Source organism: Buceros rhinoceros, unplaced genomic scaffold, assembly GCF_000710305.1.
Source record: "Buceros rhinoceros silvestris isolate BGI_N320 unplaced genomic scaffold, ASM71030v1 scaffold13248, whole genome shotgun sequence".
In the NCBI taxonomy this organism is placed as follows: domain Eukaryota; kingdom Metazoa; phylum Chordata; class Aves; order Bucerotiformes; family Bucerotidae; genus Buceros; species Buceros rhinoceros.
In genome coordinates this window covers 2,978-23,334 of record NW_010425353.1, presented here as the reverse complement: position 1 = coordinate 23,334, position 20,357 = coordinate 2,978, and the positions used below count along the sequence as shown (strand labels likewise).

At 42.2% G+C, this 20,357-nt stretch overlaps 1 protein-coding gene across 1 annotated transcript in view; it reads right to left on the bottom strand.

Annotated features, from left to right (window-relative positions):
• Positions 1–18,713, bottom strand: part of LOC104497837 (vacuolar protein 8-like) — a 24,806-nt gene extending 6,093 nt beyond the window's left edge. Inside the window, exons 1-9 of the mRNA XM_010141134.1 lie at positions 18,488–18,713; positions 15,248–15,367; positions 14,186–14,305; positions 12,955–13,074; positions 7,947–8,069; positions 6,868–6,950; positions 5,498–5,623; positions 4,659–4,704; positions 3,407–3,540 (exon numbers count right to left, since the gene is read on the bottom strand). Coding sequence (XP_010139436.1) covers positions 3,407–3,540; positions 4,659–4,704; positions 5,498–5,623; positions 6,868–6,950; positions 7,947–8,069; positions 12,955–13,074; positions 14,186–14,305; positions 15,248–15,367; positions 18,488–18,713 — 1,098 coding nt within the window. The remainder of the gene's footprint in view (positions 1–3,406; positions 3,541–4,658; positions 4,705–5,497; positions 5,624–6,867; positions 6,951–7,946; positions 8,070–12,954; positions 13,075–14,185; positions 14,306–15,247; positions 15,368–18,487) is intronic.
• Between the last annotated feature and the right edge of the window lie 1,644 nt (positions 18,714–20,357).

Below are 20,357 nucleotides of genomic sequence, written 5' to 3'. Positions count from 1 at the left end.
CTTTCCCTTACGAATTTTGAGTTTGTTATGCAGTTCTTACGTTTGTTAGCAACAAACTCTATTATTTGTGCCACTGAGAAACAGTGTTCAATATCAAACAAATCATCAGTCCTATATACAGTGGAGAAAAATCACACAATTCTGTAACCTGTGAAATGTCAGGGTCACTGAAGAAGTGCTGAAAGGCAGATGTCTTCAGAAATTAGTTTAACTTGCATCTTTCTTAGGTTAAACTGCAAAAGTGATTCTCATTTACTTATAATACCAGCTGACATCTTCACTTACGTTTGTTTTAAGCGCTGTCACAACCAGCAATCCTAAAATAAAACACGAAAATAGACGGAAAGGACAGTGCCATGTCTAAACTCAGCATTGAAAGAATCCTATGTGCAGATATGGCTGTAAATTTTCTCTGGTTTTATCTTGCCTTCTCTCCAAAGGCAGAAATAATATAATTTTAGACAATCCAATTAAATTACCATGATGACTGTTTGCTGTGCTTTTGGACCATGTGCTGTCTTTTCTGTGTAATCCCATCAACTATGGTACCCTTATTTGATTGGCTACAGCCTGAGAGAAGGAAATTTTCTGCCGACTATAAATGAACTTTCTAACATATAATGACTTCCCTGCCAAGCTCTTCTGTTTATTTAGAACCTACATCAGCAAGTGGCAGTACTTTAAATTTTGCTGAACTTGCTTTTTGGCTGGTATATGGCTGGGACCCAGATTTTGTTTACTGGCTCAATCCTGCACATCTCAAGAGAAAACACTGAGTAAAAATTGATTGGGTGCTTCAGATGGAGATTGATCTAACTTCTCCTGAGATTAAAAAAAAGAAAAAAGGCAAGGAAAAGCATTCCAGCAGCAACTGTGAACTGTGCTTACAATTGCAATGCTGCACTTGCACCCCTTATCCAGGGATTTCTTGCCAAGATAATATTTATCTCCTGTTCACCAGGTAGGAAGATGGGAAGGCAAAGTTATTTTGTACCTGGAGTGGAAAGTCAGTGGCATCACCTGGAGTAAACAGACCCCTGCCACCCTGACTTCCAGGTCTTTGCTCAAGGGTATACTTCTCAAAAGGCTGATTTCTCACAAAGCCCAACTCTTTCTTTAGTGTTTCAGGGTTGAGCTGTCCTTGGAAGAACTGAATAAAATTCCTCTACAAGAGGGAAGCTTTCCAGCACTTGCTGGGAATTGCTCTCTACTGCCTGGCCAGGGGATCGCAAAAAAAAAGGGGGTTAAGCAGCGAGAGGAGCTCCTGTGAAGCATTCCTGGGAGTTTGCTTCATGGTAACGAAAGGACAGATGATTTCTGGGCTATTGTATCCTGGGTAGTATTTGCAATAATTCAAGCATCACTTGACTTGGTGTGAAGGTTAGCTTTGTCCGGTGGTTTGTTTTCCAACAGCTGTTCCCATGGAGAAGTCCCTCTTTCACTCATGGAGAATTCAGTCTGAGTTAGAGAAAGAAACCTTGAAAAGGTCTGAAAAACAGGCCAGAAAAGGCATGGAGGTGGAGAGGCAGGGTATGAGTAAGGAGAGGTCAGCCTCTTCTCAGAGTGCCCAGAGCTTGCTCGTACAAAGCAGCAACATTCAGTCGTCAGAGACAGTCGTGTTTGCTCACTAAAACAAATTTTGAGATGTAGATGCTTCTCACTGGAGAATAAACCCTGGAGGGTGATGCTTTGCTTTCCAGCCTCCTGCTGCTGACCCTTTTCCCCTTGAAGGACGGGCTGTTTCACTGCTGGTGTAACAAGGCTGAGCTTCCAGTGCCTTTCTTCCCATTGATGCTGCACGGTGCCCTTTGAGGCACTGGTAAAGACACGCTTCAGATCAGGGAGGAAAGGAGCTGTGGGTACTCTTTGCTGGGTACAAGTGCCAATGGTACTTGTAGGCAAGAAACGGAAACGTGAGTGAGGAGAATGTTCCAGGGCAGTGCCTCATTCTGAGTAACGCTTTTAGTTGGAGGCTATTTGTGGAGTAACTTCATGTGTTTCAGTCGTAAGCTTGTTGAGAGCAAACCGTGTTTTGATTGCATGAGGCAGTTTGACAGGCAGTGAGGGTGTTTGGTGCTAATGCAGCCAGCACAAACCCCACGAGGGGTTGCAGTGCCTTTGAAAAGCTCTCTGCTCTAGTTGCTGCTTCCCAGGCATTGACCTTACCCATTTTTTCCATCATGTCCTGGAGCTAGAGGAGGTGCAATTTGGTTTGTACTGTGCTCTGTATGTGCTGAGGTGTGAGGCACCAGGCTTTCAGTACCTGGAGGAAGTTTCAGATCAGACTGTGTGTATTTCAGTCACAAGAAGCACCTAAGCCTAGCTGTGGTTACTCAGACTGCCTGTCCCTACTGCTTAAAGCAATGTGACAGGAAAGGTTTGCACGTTTTTTTCACTTTATCTGCCTAAACTCTGACTCTCCTAAAAGTTTATTCTAGCTTGAGACAACTACCAAAAACCTTCCAGATCCATGTTCCTGAGGATGTCTTTCATTACTGCAATGGAAAAGCACATTTAATAATATTAGTAATTTGTCAGTTGCTACTTACTGGTTTTGCTGGTTTATGTGGAGGATGAAAGTACAGCAGGAGTGTCTGTTCTGTTTATATGCTATAATTTATTTCTATTCAGACTTCTTCATGTATTTGTATAGTGTTGTACTGTTAATGGCGGTGTTTACCCAGAACGTTTGCAAAAGAACCGTTCCATAACTAAGGATATGAGGAGACACGGGGGAGTCCCAGTAAATTAGCTAAAGATAGGATTTTGATTGTATTAGCCCCCCTTGTGTCTTGATCCTAATTTAAAAGATGTTACATTTATGCAAATAGACTTTTGAATAACTGTTCATATAGGGAAGTAATGTATTTTTGCACTTTATTTTGCACTGATGCACTTTAAAAGCACAGTCCAAATTAGTTTCTCTGCTTTTCGGTGTGTGTGTAAGCTCTGTAGCCAAGGAATAACTTTCTCAGCTGTCTCCATGGTTGCAGTGTATGTCCTGCCCCTTGTACACCCACCTAGAGACCTACAGTCTGGGGACTGAGGGGACCATAGGGAGTGGCAGGGCATGCAGGGCAGTGTCCACACATTCAAGGAATCTGATACCCATCTCCCCTTCTACCATCCCCTTGGTCCCTTTACAATCTGATTAACTATGGGATCCTTTAGATTCCACTCACCGCAACAGAGAGGCTCCTCAGGTAGTTAGTGACAGTGCAGATGCAGCAGGCAAAACCTTGTAATTTTGGATGGGAGTCTCCCTTCTCTAGGTTGGGAAGTCTCACAGAGCAAAAGTCACTCTCAAAATCCATTTCGTATCCAGTTTTGACATAATGGAATGTTACCCCACGTGACGGCCAGAACTGCTCTTTCCGCTCTGGTCTGGGGAAATTACCTCCCCTACCTGGTTGTGTGGGTGCTGGGACAGTACCCAGAGCAGAGCAACAGTGGCGCAACGAACGTCCTCGCTGCCAGAAGTCAGGAGAGAACACAGCTTGGGCAGGATGTCCTCAGCAACCATCTCAGCCTGGATGTCTGCTGGTTTGGGAAAACGACCGAGGTCAGGGAGCTTCAGAGCACCACGAGGCGGCAATTGGGTCCCAATTCAAACATTTGGCTGTGCCTCAGTGATGAAATTACAGGGGACCTCCCTATCCCTATGGGAGGGACAATTTATTATAAAAATAAACACTCATTTATTCTGGCTCCTTTTGCCAAAGGATTAATACAGGCTTGAGAACAGAATGTAGGTTTGGGCACCCTTTAGTCTGTGTCTGAACCTCAGCAAGAAGAAATGAGGGGAATTTTCAGAGTCCTTCATTGGCATAGGCCTGGCAAGAAGGAGGGAGCACCACCTATCTTCACAGAGTTATTGTTAGCCAGGGGAGAGATCAGCCGTCCTGGCTGAATCCTCACACCCCACTTGTCCCTGCAATCTCAGCGAGTGCTTTCAGGCACTAAAAGGCGATGCCAGAGCAGCCAGCAGATGGAGCAGCAGTCCGGAAAAGCCAAGCAGGCCAGGGGTTTTCAACCACACCGAGGAGCAGCACAGCAGTCCCTTCACTCCCAGCTGCACTGTAATTATGATTTTATGAAAATTAAGCAGCTCTACATTTTCTAGACCAACAGCTTCACCCTGGACCCCAGGACTCTAGCGCTGAGCATGCCAGTCCTCTGCTTTCATCTCCCCAGTATGCCGTACAAACGGGTCCTAGGCATTCAATAGGATAGGATTTTTTACGTAAGAGTACGACACGTGCTTGGGAGAAAATTATACGTAATGATAGACACATGCCTTGGGAGAAGGCATGTCCCCACTCAAGCAGCAGTTTCAGGAGACATTCAGTCCTAATCAGGTTTAAAGCTTTGGAAACATGGAAGAGAGAAAAACTGGTGAAGTTGCAAAGGCTCTGTGCATAACAGAACCTCTGCTGCCTCTCTCTCTTTGCCCAGACAGTTCCCCTAGGAGCTCTGAGGCAGATTTAATCAGTGCATGCACTGCACTTCCCTCTTCCCTTAACATCCAATTAAAATGTAGAAAAGGGGGTATCTCTTTGCTTTTAATATTAAAGGTTCCCAGCCCACTGTGCTCATACTGAAAAGCAGAGAGAGAAAGGAAAAGAAATTCTGTGGTTTATCTCCAAGATATCGCTTACCGCTGGTAGCCAAATTTCTTAGGCAAACACATGCCTGGCTTGAAACCTGCTTGTGCCAAAGGAAAGAAAAAAAAAAAGAAAAAAAAAAAAGAAAAAAAAAAAGAAAAAAAAAGGGGGGAACCTGCTTGTGCCAAAGGAAAGAAAAAAAAAAAGAAAAAAAAAAAGAAAAAAAAAAGAAATAAGACAGGGAGGAAAAAATGAGCGGTTTCAGTAATGCATGTCCTATTCTAAGCAAAATAAACATGAAAACACTAGCAAGCTATTACATTATCTTCAGAGGTCAAAGTTTGGGACATGGGGTTTTTTCTTCTAAGTTTTCATTAATTTTTTTCAACCTTTGCTAGCATTAGTCATCCTGTTGTGGATGAGGAAGAACCAATGGGGATCAGATGTTGGTTTATTTTAGAATGTCAGATTAGTTGCAGAAAAATGAAGGGACTGAATTTGTCTCATTTGCTTTGTCTTTTTTTCGCCTCCCTCCCCCACAAAATTTAAGGTTCCACCATTTAAATCCTGAACTGTGGCTTACTGAAGCTTCTTTGGTGTAGCTAACAACAATACAGCCTGGACAGAGCACTTCACCCATGTAGTTTTCCTAGTCTAAAGTTAGTGGCCATGGCTGTGGAACAACTTTAATAATTTCTCTTCTCTTTCTCCACACATTGACCTTCGAGAACATATGTATGTTCTAATATATCTGTCTTTTCTCATGGGAAAGATGTTGCATAGGCACCTGTACAGTAGATGAGCCAAATTGTGCAGGACTGAAACTGGAAGCCCCAGTTTGTAGCTCTACTCTGATGCTAAGCCTTTACACAAAGAGAAAACTACAGCTTTACCTTGTCCACAGTAGAGGATAGGAGAGGGATGAGCATCTGCAGCAGGAATCTGTTGCCAGGTCTCAGCATGGCTTCGTGGTGCTGAACGTTGGCTGCCAAGTTGCTTAGGGCAGCACAGCTGTAATACTGCAGAGAACCAAGAAAAAAAGTAGAGAGAGAAGGTCACAGTGGTGACATGTTGAAGAGAATAAAAATAAATTGGAGAACCACTCAGAGCTGATGAAAACAAAGTGCTTTTTCATCTTAAGGGTGTTTTATTGGGTAGATGTGATAACAGCCTAAGTGGGCTTCCTCCAGGAAAAGCGATGCCAGCTGCTGTAGCTACAACTGCAGACATGCTGTGGCACTGCATGTTGTACAAACCCATTAGGACCCTGGGTGTTTGGGAAGGTATCACGCTGCTGCAACAACACTGCTGCTGGCACCTAAGTTAGGCCACCTGCATCTACTGTATTGTATGTTTAGATAGATGTGCTCAAGCTGGATATAGTCACTGCCCTAGAATGCCAAGAGATCATTTGCAAAGGATTTAAACAATACTGCTAGGGAGGATTATATACGTAAGAGTATGTATTACTAGGGAGGTACAATTAGAAGAAACAGGTTGAACTGCGGAGAAGGAAATTTTAAGAGGGATCTCAAGAGAAAGCTGATTATGCTGAAACAGTTTGTGGAAAGCAATTCCAGAGGCTCCATCCTTCAGACATTTAAAAGAAATCTGAATAGAGATATCAAAACCGATGGAGGGAACAACCCTGTACTACTCAGAGCACTGAATGACTGAACTAGCAGATTTCAAGGTTTACAACGCTGATTCACAGTTTTTCATCAGCACACTTCTGAACCAAGACTGGCTCTCTGTAAAGTGTGCAGAATCATGGAGAGGTGTCGCTGGTAGGCATAAAGTAGGAAGATTTTCCAGACATTTACTATAACAAGATAAATGTTTTCCAAGTTAAGCCTTCTCAGGACAATTAGTAGTAAAATTACTTAGAGTGGAAGATCAGAGTTAGGATGAAAAAAACCAACCAACCAAACAAACAAAAAAACCCCCAAAACAACAACAGGGGAAGAGTCCTAGCCACAGCTTGTCTGATGATCTGAAAGACACAAGAAGGTTACTGCATACCAGCTGTGTGCAGGCATCTGTGTGTGCTGGCAAACGCACTTGCGTGTCGTAAACTTTCTCCTGCAGAATTAGACAAGTATTTTGAATATACATTATGTGACTGAGCTGAGTTTCACCAAGATGCTCTCATGTGTTTTCCCACTTCTCTACATAAACCTTTCCTCCTCTCCACCTTTTCATTTCTACGTGCTGTGGTTTGTGCTCTTCTTACAGTCACACTGTCACACTGTTCAAGCCATACCTGCACTTCTGAGTCAGGAGATTCCAGCAGCAAGGCAAGAACTGGTAGGGCTCCTTCCTTGCATAGGACCTGTTGGATTTTCTCTGCCATTCAAAAAAAAAGAAGTGCTGTTAGTGTGTCTTTCCGCTTCCCCCCCTCTCATCTGGAGGCACATTCAAAAGAGATACACACAATCACTGGAATCTAGAGCGGTCATTTGTCCAAATATATGCCAGTCAATGTGACTGCAGAGCATATAATGTAGAGCTTGTGCAACATAGTGGTATGCAGGCGCTTTAGCAAGTGACTAGCAGGCTGTCTGATCAAGCAAGACTTTGCTGGTTTTATGCTAAAGATTGTTCTGAGAATCTGAATTGCTGGAGAAGCTGAAAAACCTCAGATATTCACCATGATTTCTTTGTTTAAAAAAAAAAAACAAACCCAAAACATTCTTTCAAAAAATTCTGAATAATAACAGAAGTGTAATAGCCAACTGTAGAAGTTCTTGTCAACTGTCCCCTTCCACTGCATAAAGATTAGACAGGTTACTCACAACTGTATCGTTCAGCTGTGTGGGATAATGGTATCATCTAGATACGTGAGATTTAACACCGGTTTGTTTCAGAGTTAAGGTACAGTAGTGCCCATTTTATTGCAGAGGATGAAATACTGCTTTTGATAAAGCTGTCCCCAGGAGCCTTTAACATCTGGCCCATAATAGTAATATTTTGCGTCTTCTAACATCAAGTTAGGGATATAAATCAAACATTCCTAGAGCTTGGCCTTGCTGGATGATAAGCTTCTGAGATTGCTTCAAAGTACCCACAAATGTGCATCTAACTTTTTAGACCAAGTTATTTCTTCAACAAATGATGAATTTTTTTTTTATTTCTTTGACTGATGATTTACATGCTCATACATTAGCCCCTTGGGGTTGAAAATCAAGCCTTTCTACTTTGGTTCTAGGCATATTCTTAGCTAAAGAGAGGCCAAACTGACATCATCAGCCTATGGTATCCACGTGAATGCCATATGCAAAGGAAATAATTTGTTGTGAGAAACTCTCTTTCAACAATTTTAGAGAAACCATTAGTCAGTACCTGATTGTGTGAGGTTGAGAATAGCACCAACTGCATTTTGTTGGACTCTAGGATCGTAGGAATTGGCAAGAGACAGAAGGGGTGTAACTCCTCGAGCAGCACCAATAGCATCTCGGTTGGACTCTGGAGGAAAGGATCAGAGAAAGAAAGAAAGAAGGCATCACCATCTTACTGTGAGCCAGGAACAGGACAACTAGCAGGACTAGATTTCTGTGGTGTTCACTTCTCTGATTCTTCACTATATATCAAAATTTCTCTGCGTGCTCAAAGGAACCTGTTAAAAATGCCAAGAGCTCAATGGCAAAGAAACTAACTCATGACTTCTGCATTAGCCATAGATCACAGCTGGTTCAATGCTTTTGTTTTGTGACTGGGATGATTAAAACAAAAGAACTGAGTGTCCCCTTAGGTTAGCAAGGTGTCATACTTGTCTCGTATCCCTGGTATGTCTGATCAAGCTATTCACAGTGTGCCAACCAAAACCAACATAATTAACTGCAGGTAAGGCTGGATTAATTGAAGCAGGGTATACTCAGGACTGATGTCTCTCTTTACATGTGCCTCCTTTGACAGCTAGAAGGAATGCAGTGGTTTCCAAAGACTGAATTTCACTTATCCGCTGGAATTTTAAAAGATGCTGCTTCTCTGACATGGTGATGCTTTCTTGCATGGCAATAAATTAACTCGTACAGCTGTATTTAACATCCTGGTGTACAAGGAGAATTCAAAAAGATCTGTGGAGTCCCTTGAGTACCTTGGAACCAAACTCTAATTTTTGAGCAAAATAATCGTTTTAGGAAGAGTCGTGTACTTAAAAATATCCACAGCTATTAGTTTGGTGAAATACTCTGGTCAGTTTTGTAGACAAAAGCAACCTTTCACCAATGTAACCTGCCTGCACATTGTTCTTTTTTTTCCCCTCAGTGGAACTAAAAATTCTTTTGTGTAGCTCCAACTGACGGAAACCAGTGTAGTGTGATGTGAACTCTGATTAGTTGAGAAAAGAGAAGAGGTAAAACGATTGAGAATTCAGATATTACTGCTTCCTTCATTCTTTCACACGAAACACTACCTAAACGTGAATGAGCAAGAGAACCTCACGTTTGGGCAAAGGGACTACAAACATCTGGAAAAAACTTGGGCAAATTCTCTGTCCTGCTTTCCTCTGTAGGGTAGGGAAGGGGAATCCTACATCCTCTTGTGAGAGAGCATCTCAGGGATCTTCCAGTCTGAAGATCTTCTGAAGGAAGCACTGGCCATGACAGAATATGTGCCATTGGGTGCGTCAAAAGTTTTTCTTCCTTAAAGAAACTGGCTTGATTTGAAAAATCTTCACATTCGTGACAGTTCAAACAACTTTCCTGCCTTAAGACTCAGAGATGGTGGTCAACACTGGAAGCCTACAACGGCAGGATGAGCCCTTACAGTCTGCTTCGGAGGGAGGTGGCACATGGAGCACTCCAATCCTGCCTGGGAAGGGCTGGAGCACCTGCTCTCATCATGGGAGAGTGGAGAGACCACAACAGGTACCCACACAACCAAAATCTCTGTCATCTTATTTTTTTTTCCCCCTTGGGTGATTCCCTAGTTGATAAGGTCTCTGAATCCTTTTTAAATGCCAATTATTGTGGGTTTACTGGATTTATTTTAACATATATAATTTTTCTTTATCCTTCTCTCCATTCTCATTCTAGTTTTGGCCAGATAACACGGCTGAACACTATCTGTTTTTGTCAGCTGTCCTGGTTCCAGCTGGAATAAAATTAATTTTCTTCCTGATAGCTGGTCCAGTGCTGTGTTTTGGATTTAAGATGAGAACAACGTTGAGAACACACTGATGGTTTATTGTTATTATTTTTATTTTAGTTACTAAACTCTTCTTATCTCAACCCATGAGTTTTACTTTTTTTTTTTTCTACTCCCCGTAGAGAGGAGGAGTGAGCAAGCATCTGCATGGTGCTTAGTTGCTGGCTGGGGTTAAACCACAGCAGCAGCTTAGGACAGAATGGATGAAGATACCCACCTCACCAAGTTGTGTAACCGCACTGTTACCTCCATAAGAGATGTGGCAGGTTACGGTATATTTCTCTCCTGGACCACCTGCCTATCTCAGTAATGCAGACCCTCCACTGATGCCACTGCAACCACTGATGCCCCTTAAAGTGCTTTTAGAAAGGAACTGTGTATTCAGATGCTACTCTAAAGTGGGGAAACCAGTACCATCTACTCAAGATGGGTTTGAATAACTCACCTTGAAACCTGCATTTAGAAATTCTTTTTTTCCACTCTCAGCCATTTGTGTGCTTGAAAATTCTCCTGTTGGCACAACTCTGAATGTGCTCTACATCAGCCCATCCTTCTTGCTTAGCTCAATGTAGACGTTCAGGCCTCCCTAAACCCTTGTTGTGAACGTTTAGTTCTGTTCCTATGTACTCGGAGAAGAGTTCTTATCCCAGAACTGATTACTTTCATTCACAGATTGAGAAGCTGCAGATAATTGCAAATGTGCATGTGTCCTTTTGCTGTGTGAACAAATGCTGGTGTTGGAACAAAGTGACCTTCCAGTCTTTTAATCTGAATGTGCTTGTTTGCTGGTTTTATTTTTGGCTACCTATTGCAGCAGGTAAGTACCAGACAACCCAGCTTACATATAACTTATAGTCACATTGCTGAACAGCTTCATTCTGCACAGAGTCTCGCATGCTTATTGCAGCAGAATTAAGACACATTACCATTGTGGAATTTGAATTTTAGTCACCTTAAAGTTATCTAAGAATATTCCTAATTGCATGTGCTTCTGTATTTATCTTTTTTAAACTACTCTGAAGCATGAATGGCTTACTTGAGGAACAGGACTGAACAGAATACTTTTCTGGTATCTTTTAAGATACCAGAGTCTGGGAGTTAAAATTAAACTCTAGAGAATTGCCTCTTGCTGTGGTAGCTAAATACAGTTTGAAAAATAAATAAACGGATCCAGTCCATCTGAATCATAATTAAACCAGGACAGAGATTCCTGACACTGATCAAACCCCAGGAAGCATCCAGCCTATGAACTTGCAGGATTGCCTACCTCTGTGTTCAGCAGATGTCTTCCTATTCAGCTCAAAAGCTCCTTGAGTGCTTAATTTGAACTTCTTGGGCTCAGAAGTACACAGGCACTTACGGGAGTGTGCAAAGGCATTAGGTGACCACCCTCATAAAAGAGTGAAGGTGGATTGAACCTGGAGTGGCTGAGGGTTCCCTATACTCTGGGTTAAAGGCAAAGACATCTAGTAGGGCCAGAGTACCTTCTGGTACTAAGGAACATCCTTTGTGTCCAAAGAATTCGCCTCTTCTATGGGCTGCTTAAATCTGGTGAAGGGACATCTCTCTCTAGATTTTCAGGGGTTTAACTTCACTGGCCACACATAAATAAAGACTTGCTAGTGACAGGTACCTAAAAATTTAGTGATGCCATGCTAATTTAGACATTTAAATGAGGCAATTTGTATTCTCCACAAAGTAACGTACTATACAGAGCTATAACCTGACCTTAACAACATGCAGCACTTAAAAATAAGTTTCAAAGGGAAAAGTGTTTAAAAACCTGCAAATAATTAAAAAAAGGGGGATAAAATGCAAATCAGCACTTTTATGTAGTTGGATCCTGCTTATCCACTCCCCCTTTGCAAAGTAGATTCTTAAATGAGGAAGTAACACTTTCACCAGGCTTCTCTCAGCCTTATGGGAGATCTGATTGTAACTTCCCACACTGGAGAGGGAAGCTAGTGGAATAAACACTGCAGGAAGGGAAGTAAGTGTTATTCATGGCTTTTATACAAGTCTTCACACAATTTCTACAGTAAAACTACACATTTTGCAAGAGGAAGAATAAACCAGACAAACCCGATAACCTTTCTTTTGGTAACTGTGGTTGAGCTTATCTGTCTGGAGCCAAGAAAATATCTGTGGTGTTATATGGATTATGTATAGCTAAGCAAGCAGTACATGCTGGATAAGAACTGACTAAAAGCTGGCAGCAGGTTTTACTGAATGGGAGTGACCACCTCAAAGCAGGCAGAATGCCAGAAGGACTGGTCTGTAGTTGATTTTAAACCAGGAAGTTAATACAGAGGTGTGAGTATAGCACTGTGAGTGTGGTGGAGGACTGGAATAGTTAACAAAGTTAGAAGACTGAAGCAACAGGAACAGAATAAAACCTTACAGTATAAAATGCAGGGATGTGCACTTGGAAACATTTGTTGCAGACCCTTAATAATTGGTATCTGCTGGAAATAACAGCAGAGGAAGAGAAAGACTAAGTGATTGCATCTGCTGCAGGACGACAACATCACCATGGTGCAATCACAAACCAAGCAAGTTTATCATGTGATATACCACAAAACATATTTCCCTGGATGCCACAATGAAAGACACAGGTGAGACCCCAGCTGAAATACTGCACGTTTCTGGTGAGCTCTCTTCCAGTAGAGATGAATTCAAAATGGAACTCCTGCGGCATTACGTACATCTTGGGACTGTAAAAACGCCTATGGTATCACAAAACACCAGATGCAATTCCCATGTTCCATTTCTGGAACATATCATTTACACCCAGAAGGGCTATGAAAATGCATGGAGGACCTCGCTTACAAGAGGAGTCTTAAATGAGTTTGGCTTTTTCAGTCCAGTAAAATGAAGGAGCCTCATCAGCATAGACATCAGAGAGGCAGAACTATTGAAGCAAAAGCCAGTGTAGGCACTAATTAAGATAAGCTGCTCATGAATATAGGTTGAAAATCAGAAAAAGGTTTGTAATCATAAGAGGATGAAGATCAGAAACACTGAGAAAAAGATCTTAACTGGAATCTCAAGAGGCTGAATTTATGATGTGGGAATACCAAAATTTGCTGCGGCATCCTATGGCTATTCAAGCAATTGCAAATGGGTTGTTTTACCTTGAAATAAGACGTAAAAATTGAATGAATTCACTGCAGCGGATAAAGGGGAAGAACAGCACACTCACCTGAAACTGCCAAAGTCATGGTGCAGGCACAGGAATTACACTGGACGATGGGATCCTCTGACTCAAGCAGATCCAGAATTGGCTCAAGCAAACCCATTTGGACAACTAATTCTTTGTCAACTTTCCGTAAATTGAAGGAAAAATGGACAAACAGAAAAGTAAACAGTTAATGCCTTTGTGAAAAGAATCTGTTTTCCTTTGACAGCTTTGGAGGGGGGTCTATGTTATGATTATGCAAAATAGACCTAAGATGGAAGCAGCCTGAAAGACACGCAGTCCCTAGCTTGGTTTGCTTGATTCCTGTTATGACTCATGAAAGTCTGTAAAAGATGTTCAGCTCTACTAGTTTGGAAGGTCCCAATTCTGTTTTTTAAGCAATTCTCTTTTCAAAGATAAGGTTAATTTTGGAAAGCTGCAGCTTTCCCATAGGTTCACAATTTACTCAGCCCTCTCTGTTTTTCGTCTGAAGTTTACCCTTCAAATATTATTTTTTATATAAGTAGTGTAAGTAGTGACATAATATTATTTGCGGCAAGATCGTTAAAAAAAGACAAAAGGTGGTTTCATTGAGGACTGACCCTGTCTTCTGCTGTCATGGGATAGTGTAATGGAATGCCTTTTGTGGCCCAGGTGCCAGGGAGCACAATAGTAGATGCACCAAGGACTCTGTTCATGAGGTGAGGGCTGTTCATGTCCAGTCTATCAACTATAACTGTCGGGAAGGTTTTCATCTGCAGCTCCCAGATCCCATCTTAATTACATTTGCCCTATTAGCTACAGAAGAAAATGAATTCTATTGAAGTTTTTTTTTTTTTAATCTGAAAGCAATTTAAGACCAAGGTCCAGTTAATAAATATCAGGAAAATGAGCACTGTCTCATAGGCAGAGTTTATTTCTAAGAGCTATACCTGTTGCTTGAAAGGGTAAGTGGTGGGCTCTCAACATTATAGCTTTTCCCACACCAGTCTGGGAATAATTTATCAGCCTTTGCACACAGATCCAAGATCTCTTGCCACATGATATCACCTAGCTGGAGGGATCTGACATGTCCTGGTGCCACCAGAAACTATGTGGCTCGCAGACAGAAACAGTCGCACCTGTCCTATCAGGAACGCAAAAAAGGGAATTTGGATTTGTGTAGAGCTGGTGTGCAGATGAGCCTTCCTTCTGTCTAAGTCTGGATGAAGAGATACTTTTTCACCTAACAAGTGATGTGTTGTTAATTACTCACTATTTCCTTCCAACAAGAAGTTGACAAGGGACAAGGAAGACATCTGTTGCACCTCCAGGTCAGCAGACCGTAATAACGCATAGAAGGGTTCCAGGTGCTCCACAGGCAGGGGGATGTTCACTGCAGGAATGAGGGGAAATATTCAGGAGTCTCATCAATCGCTGCCGTCACATTTTTTCTTCTTTGGACTTAAGCCTCAGGTGCTACCCTACACAGGTTGGGTGGTATTCCCCTCCATTTAAATTCCATTGCTACTAGTAGAACAGGACAAGTTTCCTGGAAAGGTTTTGAATAATCAAGTATATCAAAAACATCACGAGAAGGGAAGCAATATGTCTTGCTACCAAACAAGTCATTCTGCCTTATAGCAGGTGCTCAAGTTGTGGCTGTCTGCTCTTCTTAGCCAGAAAAAAATACACGGAATAAAGCTATCAGGCCAAGCAGCACAATTTTCTCCTTGAATAAATTTAAAACAAACACACAAATAAATAAATCACAGCCTGCTTGTTGCTGGTATTTCTATCTTTTTGTAGGACCCAAACTCTTGCTGGAATCTTATCCGGTGTACCTAGGCTGGCTTCTAACCATTTACAAATTACCCCAGGAGCCTTGTGCTCCCATGGAATAGTTGGGGAAAAGAAAAATGCTTCCTGCATAAGTTTCCACTACAATCTGGCCTCTAGGGCTTCATCCTCTTCTAAAAATAATGTAATATAAAACCTTAAATGATCACTACACCCATTGTCTTCCACCATAGCTTTGACTGTGTTGCTCTCAGGGGATTCAGTATACATTGACTCTTAACTGCTTTGGGTTCTGCTGAGTTTTTCCAGAAGTACTACAGCTACATGAATGACAGTCTCCTGAGAGTTATCTCCTCAAAGCAAACCCCAGGGTATCGGCAATGACAGCATTTTCATTTTCCTTAGCAAAAAACATGAAAGAAAGTGAAAGAAAAAATAAAAACTTCGACTAATGAATCAAAGTATTTTCACAGTTGGAAAAAAAAACCCTTTTATTTATAATTATGTGAGAATTTTCTCATACACTGAAGTAACTTACTATGCTGACTCATGTGCAAGTAATAGAGGGCAGCAGACTGCTGTAAACCCGGGTTTTCTGAAAAGGCTAAGGTCCTCAAGGCTTCCAGAGGGTCCTTTCCAAGCGGTGACATTTCGAAACCTGAAGATGTACAACGACAGCACAGACTCAATTATACATGGAAAGGGCTAGTTTACAAAAAGACATTACAATTTACAGCTGAAAATCCATACAGATTTTTGTACTGCAACAACTCCGTAGAGCCTTCCTATTCTTATTCCTGTTTCCATGAGCAGGAGCAATAAATGAATCCGGAACAACCTGTTCTTGGCAGCGCCTCTTGTGAAGCTCACAAAGCTAGTGATTGGAAGCAAGATAAATTATAACCTTTAGACACTTTTATGCTATCCAGTATAAATGCAGGTGTTCTTGTTCTCCATAAAAATCTTTTTTTTTCCTGAATCATAGAAGATCTTTGTTAAAAGAACATGGTGTTATTAATTATGAGCTATAGAAAGAGTATATGTTTATAACTTAGGGTATTTTAAATTCACTGTTTTTCCTGTCCTGGGCATTACAGTAAAGGACTTCAGGGAATAGCAGCATGGCTTGCAAATGGGCTTGCCTCAGGCTCAAATTTCTAGCATGAGTCTACCTGTTCTCGAGTGGGATAGTTCCCCTATGAATAAACCAGATGTTCAGCAATAGCCATCAAGCAATAGCAGTCATGCATGACTTCTGCAAGTCACTTTGTAACATACTTATAATGTGTGGAATAGAGCAGCAGAGAGGGGGGGGGGGAAAAAAGGCCATTGACCCATTGCTCAACAGCATAAACCTCGAGCTTGAAAAGGTAATGCAGTGTAAATTGACTGGTGGAGTACACAATTATAAGATATCTTCAGACAATGGATTAAAGCAGTGCATTAAGGATTGAAATATCTCTATGAACAAGATCTAGCTACTTCACCTGCCATGGGATAAAGAGATGGGAGGGGTGTGAGGTTTCACAGCTCAGTGCAAAACTCAGGCAGTATCTCAAACCACTAGAAGCTGCTGACAAGTCAAGAGTAGCAAACTCCTACCTTCAAAATTAGATAAGTGTGCTTCACAGAAGAACGGCTTCATATAAAGATCAATTTAGTTTAATAATTAACAGTACACATCGTGGGAAGGACTAGCCAGTGCATATTTTAGAGAAAAACCAAAACTCCCTTCATGTGGTTTAATTCTCTTCCTTACACTTTCACTATCTGAATCTCCCACATCTGTGTGGGGTTTTTTTGGGAGAGCGATAAAGCAGAAGCCACTCACAACTTTCACTTGCTTATAAGAGCAAGCATTCGCTGCTCTAGCTAACAGCTCAGTATGATGATCGACCATGAAGTCTCTCCTTGCACCCAAATTGGCCAAGTGTTGTCTCCCTGTTTATTATAATTTGTCCAGAACTAAGGATGGGCGTGCTCCATCTTGTACTAAAATACACTGGCGAGTGCTAAAGTAAGAAGGGTGCATCTTAGCTCTCTTTGTGAGGCTTCCCTGCCTCCATCTGTCTTGGTGGTAGGATTTGGCCACTGAGAAAATTAGCCTTGATTCTTCTTCCTGGATGCTGTGTATGCCCTATCACAGACATAGGTATCTTCCTGAGAGGACACACTGTCATCTGTGTACTGCTGCCACAGAAGTTCTAGGCTCTCTGCTGCTGTACCCCAACTCCTAGAAATCCAAGACAGATGAGACTTTCAAAGACCCACCTCAGAGAGGAAAGGTTTTCTCAAGAAAACATACATCTTTTCAGGAAGCACCAGTGAGTGCTGCAGAGGGCCTTTCTGGCCTCACCATTTTTTCCAGACCACTCCTTTTTTGCACCAGATCCATTAGCTGAGCTGGGATACTGCCAAGACAGTCCCTTACACAGTCAGGAGTGTACTAGCCTTTGGAAGAAAAAGTTCAGCCCTGGAAGATCCCCACTGTACATCAAGATGTAAGATCTGGTCCTATTCTGCATACGGACTTCGGCATTTAGCCAGTGCTTAATGTGCAACAGTTAGTGATCTGTATCAATAGCACAGGACCCCCCACATTCACAGGGTAATGACGCCAGCTAATACCAGCTAAGGCTAATTCACGCGTGTTCCCAACAATCACCGCCACAGCAATTATTCCAAAGGTTGTTCCATGACAAATCATTTCAAACAGCGTTAACTGTGTCACGCCAAAGAAAACTGTCTCTCCTGGTCCCCCTCACAAGATGGTTATACACCCCAAAAAAGGTAAGTAAAGAAATAGTAGTTTGTGTTCCACACCCCTCCCACAAATGAAAGTAGGAGGCTACGCAACTCTGTGTAGTAGCTCTAGCCCAAGGCTGCTGAACGTAAAGCAATATACTCGGTTAGCTGTACAAGGCAAAACCAAATGAGCAATGGCCCCTGCTGAAGCTTGAGACAAGAAATGTCTTTAGGTTGGACATCTGACAAAACACTCATCCAAGACGATACGCTGTGACTGCAGGAGTGAAATTTAAAAAATGTTACTGTAGTAGAAGACAACACAAGTAGATGAACAGGGGAATTAGGCAGGCAGCCTAATTCCCAGCCTAATTCTCCTCCTCTGTAAAGCAGAGGAGATACGCAAAGTGTTGGGATCTACTTTGACTCAAGCAGAATCCCATGATTGTGTTCAAGCCTTGTGTCTAAAACATTTGCACAAAAGCACTTAGGCAGACCAGTTGCTTGGAATCTTGGGAGCCCAAGGGTGCTTGTCCCAGGGTGACTTTGACCTTCCCTGGGCATACCAGACACCCTCAGCACAAGTCCAGGTGTTCTGCAGCCAGCCAACACGCATGTGCACAACTCAGCCAGGACCACACTATGATTTGCCTACTCACAGCTTGGCACTCACGTAGCATCCAGTACAGCCTCTTTCCAGCTTTGTGACCTCAGCAACAGACTTTAAAAAATTAACTTCAATTACTAGAAGGACTCACTTTTATGAAACATATTTACATGGGTTATATATTAACAGTGGTGGCAGAGCAAGAAAGCGGCTGGCCATTTCTAGCTAGATCCAACTGCTAACACCACTTCAGCCCTTGGGATCCCGTACACAAAGAAAACGCTCCGTAGTTCTGGCCTCTCCTACATCACCACCAAGCTGCTCCATGCCATGCCAGAGCAGTTCAGCCAGCAGTTTGCTTTCAACCCACAAAATCAATCTCCTTGTTATTTCACAACCCTTGAGAAAAAAGACAAGCCCTCTTACCTGTTTCAATTTGCTGCAGAAACTCCTGTGCTGTCACCCTCTCATGAGGCTGCAGGATGGGCTTGTACAGCTGCCTGGTCTTAGAGCTGTTATGTCTTAAGCAGGAGCATTGGCTTATCAGAGTTAAGCATTCCTTGATGCCATGCACCAAGTCAGAGGACATCCTCTGAACAAAGGCCACGAAGTCCCGCAGCAGCTGCATGCATCGTCCACAGAGCTGACCCATTCTTGTTCCAACAGCAGCACGAAGGAAAGAGACAAAGAAAAGTTTCTTCTCAGCTTGTCTGCTTTTTGCACTAACTTGCTGCCTCAGTGTCCTGTCTTACAGATGTTAACAACACACTGTGCAGCTGCTGTAAAGCAGACAAGCTTCTGTCCAAAAAGCTACATTGTACAAGGATGGTTTCTGCAGATCTTCCAGAGTCGACAAAACATTATTTAAAAGGCTGGTCTGGAGCCACACTCAAACATCATCCCTTTGCTGGAAAAAAAATAAAATGATGACTTAAACATATTTCATGGAGAACGAACAGAGTTTAACTCCTGGAGCACCCACCAAAGTCCTTGTGAGGCTAGAAAAGCTCTGGGATAATGGAAATGTGGCTGTGGTTTTTGTAAGGCACCTTTCCACATGAAAGGTAGGCACCACCTTGTCTGCATGTGTACAGCCTGCAGCTGCCAATGGGAGGGGAAGACAAAAAAAAAAAAAAAGAAGGGGGGGAGCACCTGAACAGGTATTTCCAGTTTTTGCTGAAACATGGACCAGAACAAAGGCTTTGTTGGGCAAACGGCTCATAACTCAGTCAGCTGAGACTTTGCAAATCAGCAAGAATAGAAAACAGAAAAAAAAAAAAAAACAGTGGACAAATGAATTTAGAACTATGTTTTCCTCCTGTCAAGCAAACCCTGCAGAGTGGGCTGGATAAGCTAGCAATGCGAGGATGCAAAGAATCATCTGCAGTTTTCATGCAGAAAAAGGAAGCAAAAGGAAAAAAGAGTGGTTCTCTGTTTTGCTTGATTCACCAGTCTGGTGCATGTGCCCACCCGTGGTTGAACAGTTTTACAAATAACCTGGGTCTAACTAATGTAGCATAAAGTAACGTTTGTAATGGTCTTGAAGTTTCCCGTAAAATCTGGTTTGATTCAAGATCACCTTCATTAAGGAGCCAGTAGGTACTGGTCTGCTGAGTGTTGATCACTTTTATTAACTTCTCTTTATCCACAGATTTGATGGATTTACTCTGTTACATTTGATATATTTACTGGTAAGTTTTAGCCTCACTGTCTTCTAATAGATCTTAATTTTCTAAATAAAGCATGTTTGAAACTCAACCCTTTGTTCTTCACCCATCTCCAAACACTGATCAACAGGGTCACCCCAATCTCATGGTCTGTCCAGCTGCTGCTATTTATTCTCTTACTTACACGATGCCGTTTTCCTAAATACAAACAGCACATGGCACAAATAAATCTACCTACACCTCTAAGCCAAAAGGTATGAGACTTCTATTACACAATGCAGTCCATTATAAAGAACCAAGACTTTGATTCTTCTGCCTACTTCCTTGACCAGCTCTGCAAGCCACTGCGTTCTGATTTCTGGCTTCTTAGTATTATCAAAAGCAAGGCTAATAGTCCTGTTTTCTAACTATGTTTTCTGGATCCTTTCAGTAGGCATCTTCTAAAGTATAGGGAAGTCACGTGATTGTCAGGTCCTGCTTCTGCGTCAGCTCACTCTTCACCTTTTGCTAATGCTCTTCCACCCATCAGCTTCCATCCCACAAGCAGTGAGGTGGCAGATCCCTGGGAATCCATCGCATGTGCCTTCTGTCTCTTGCTGGGTCCTGTCTAGAGAACAGCAAGGTTTAAT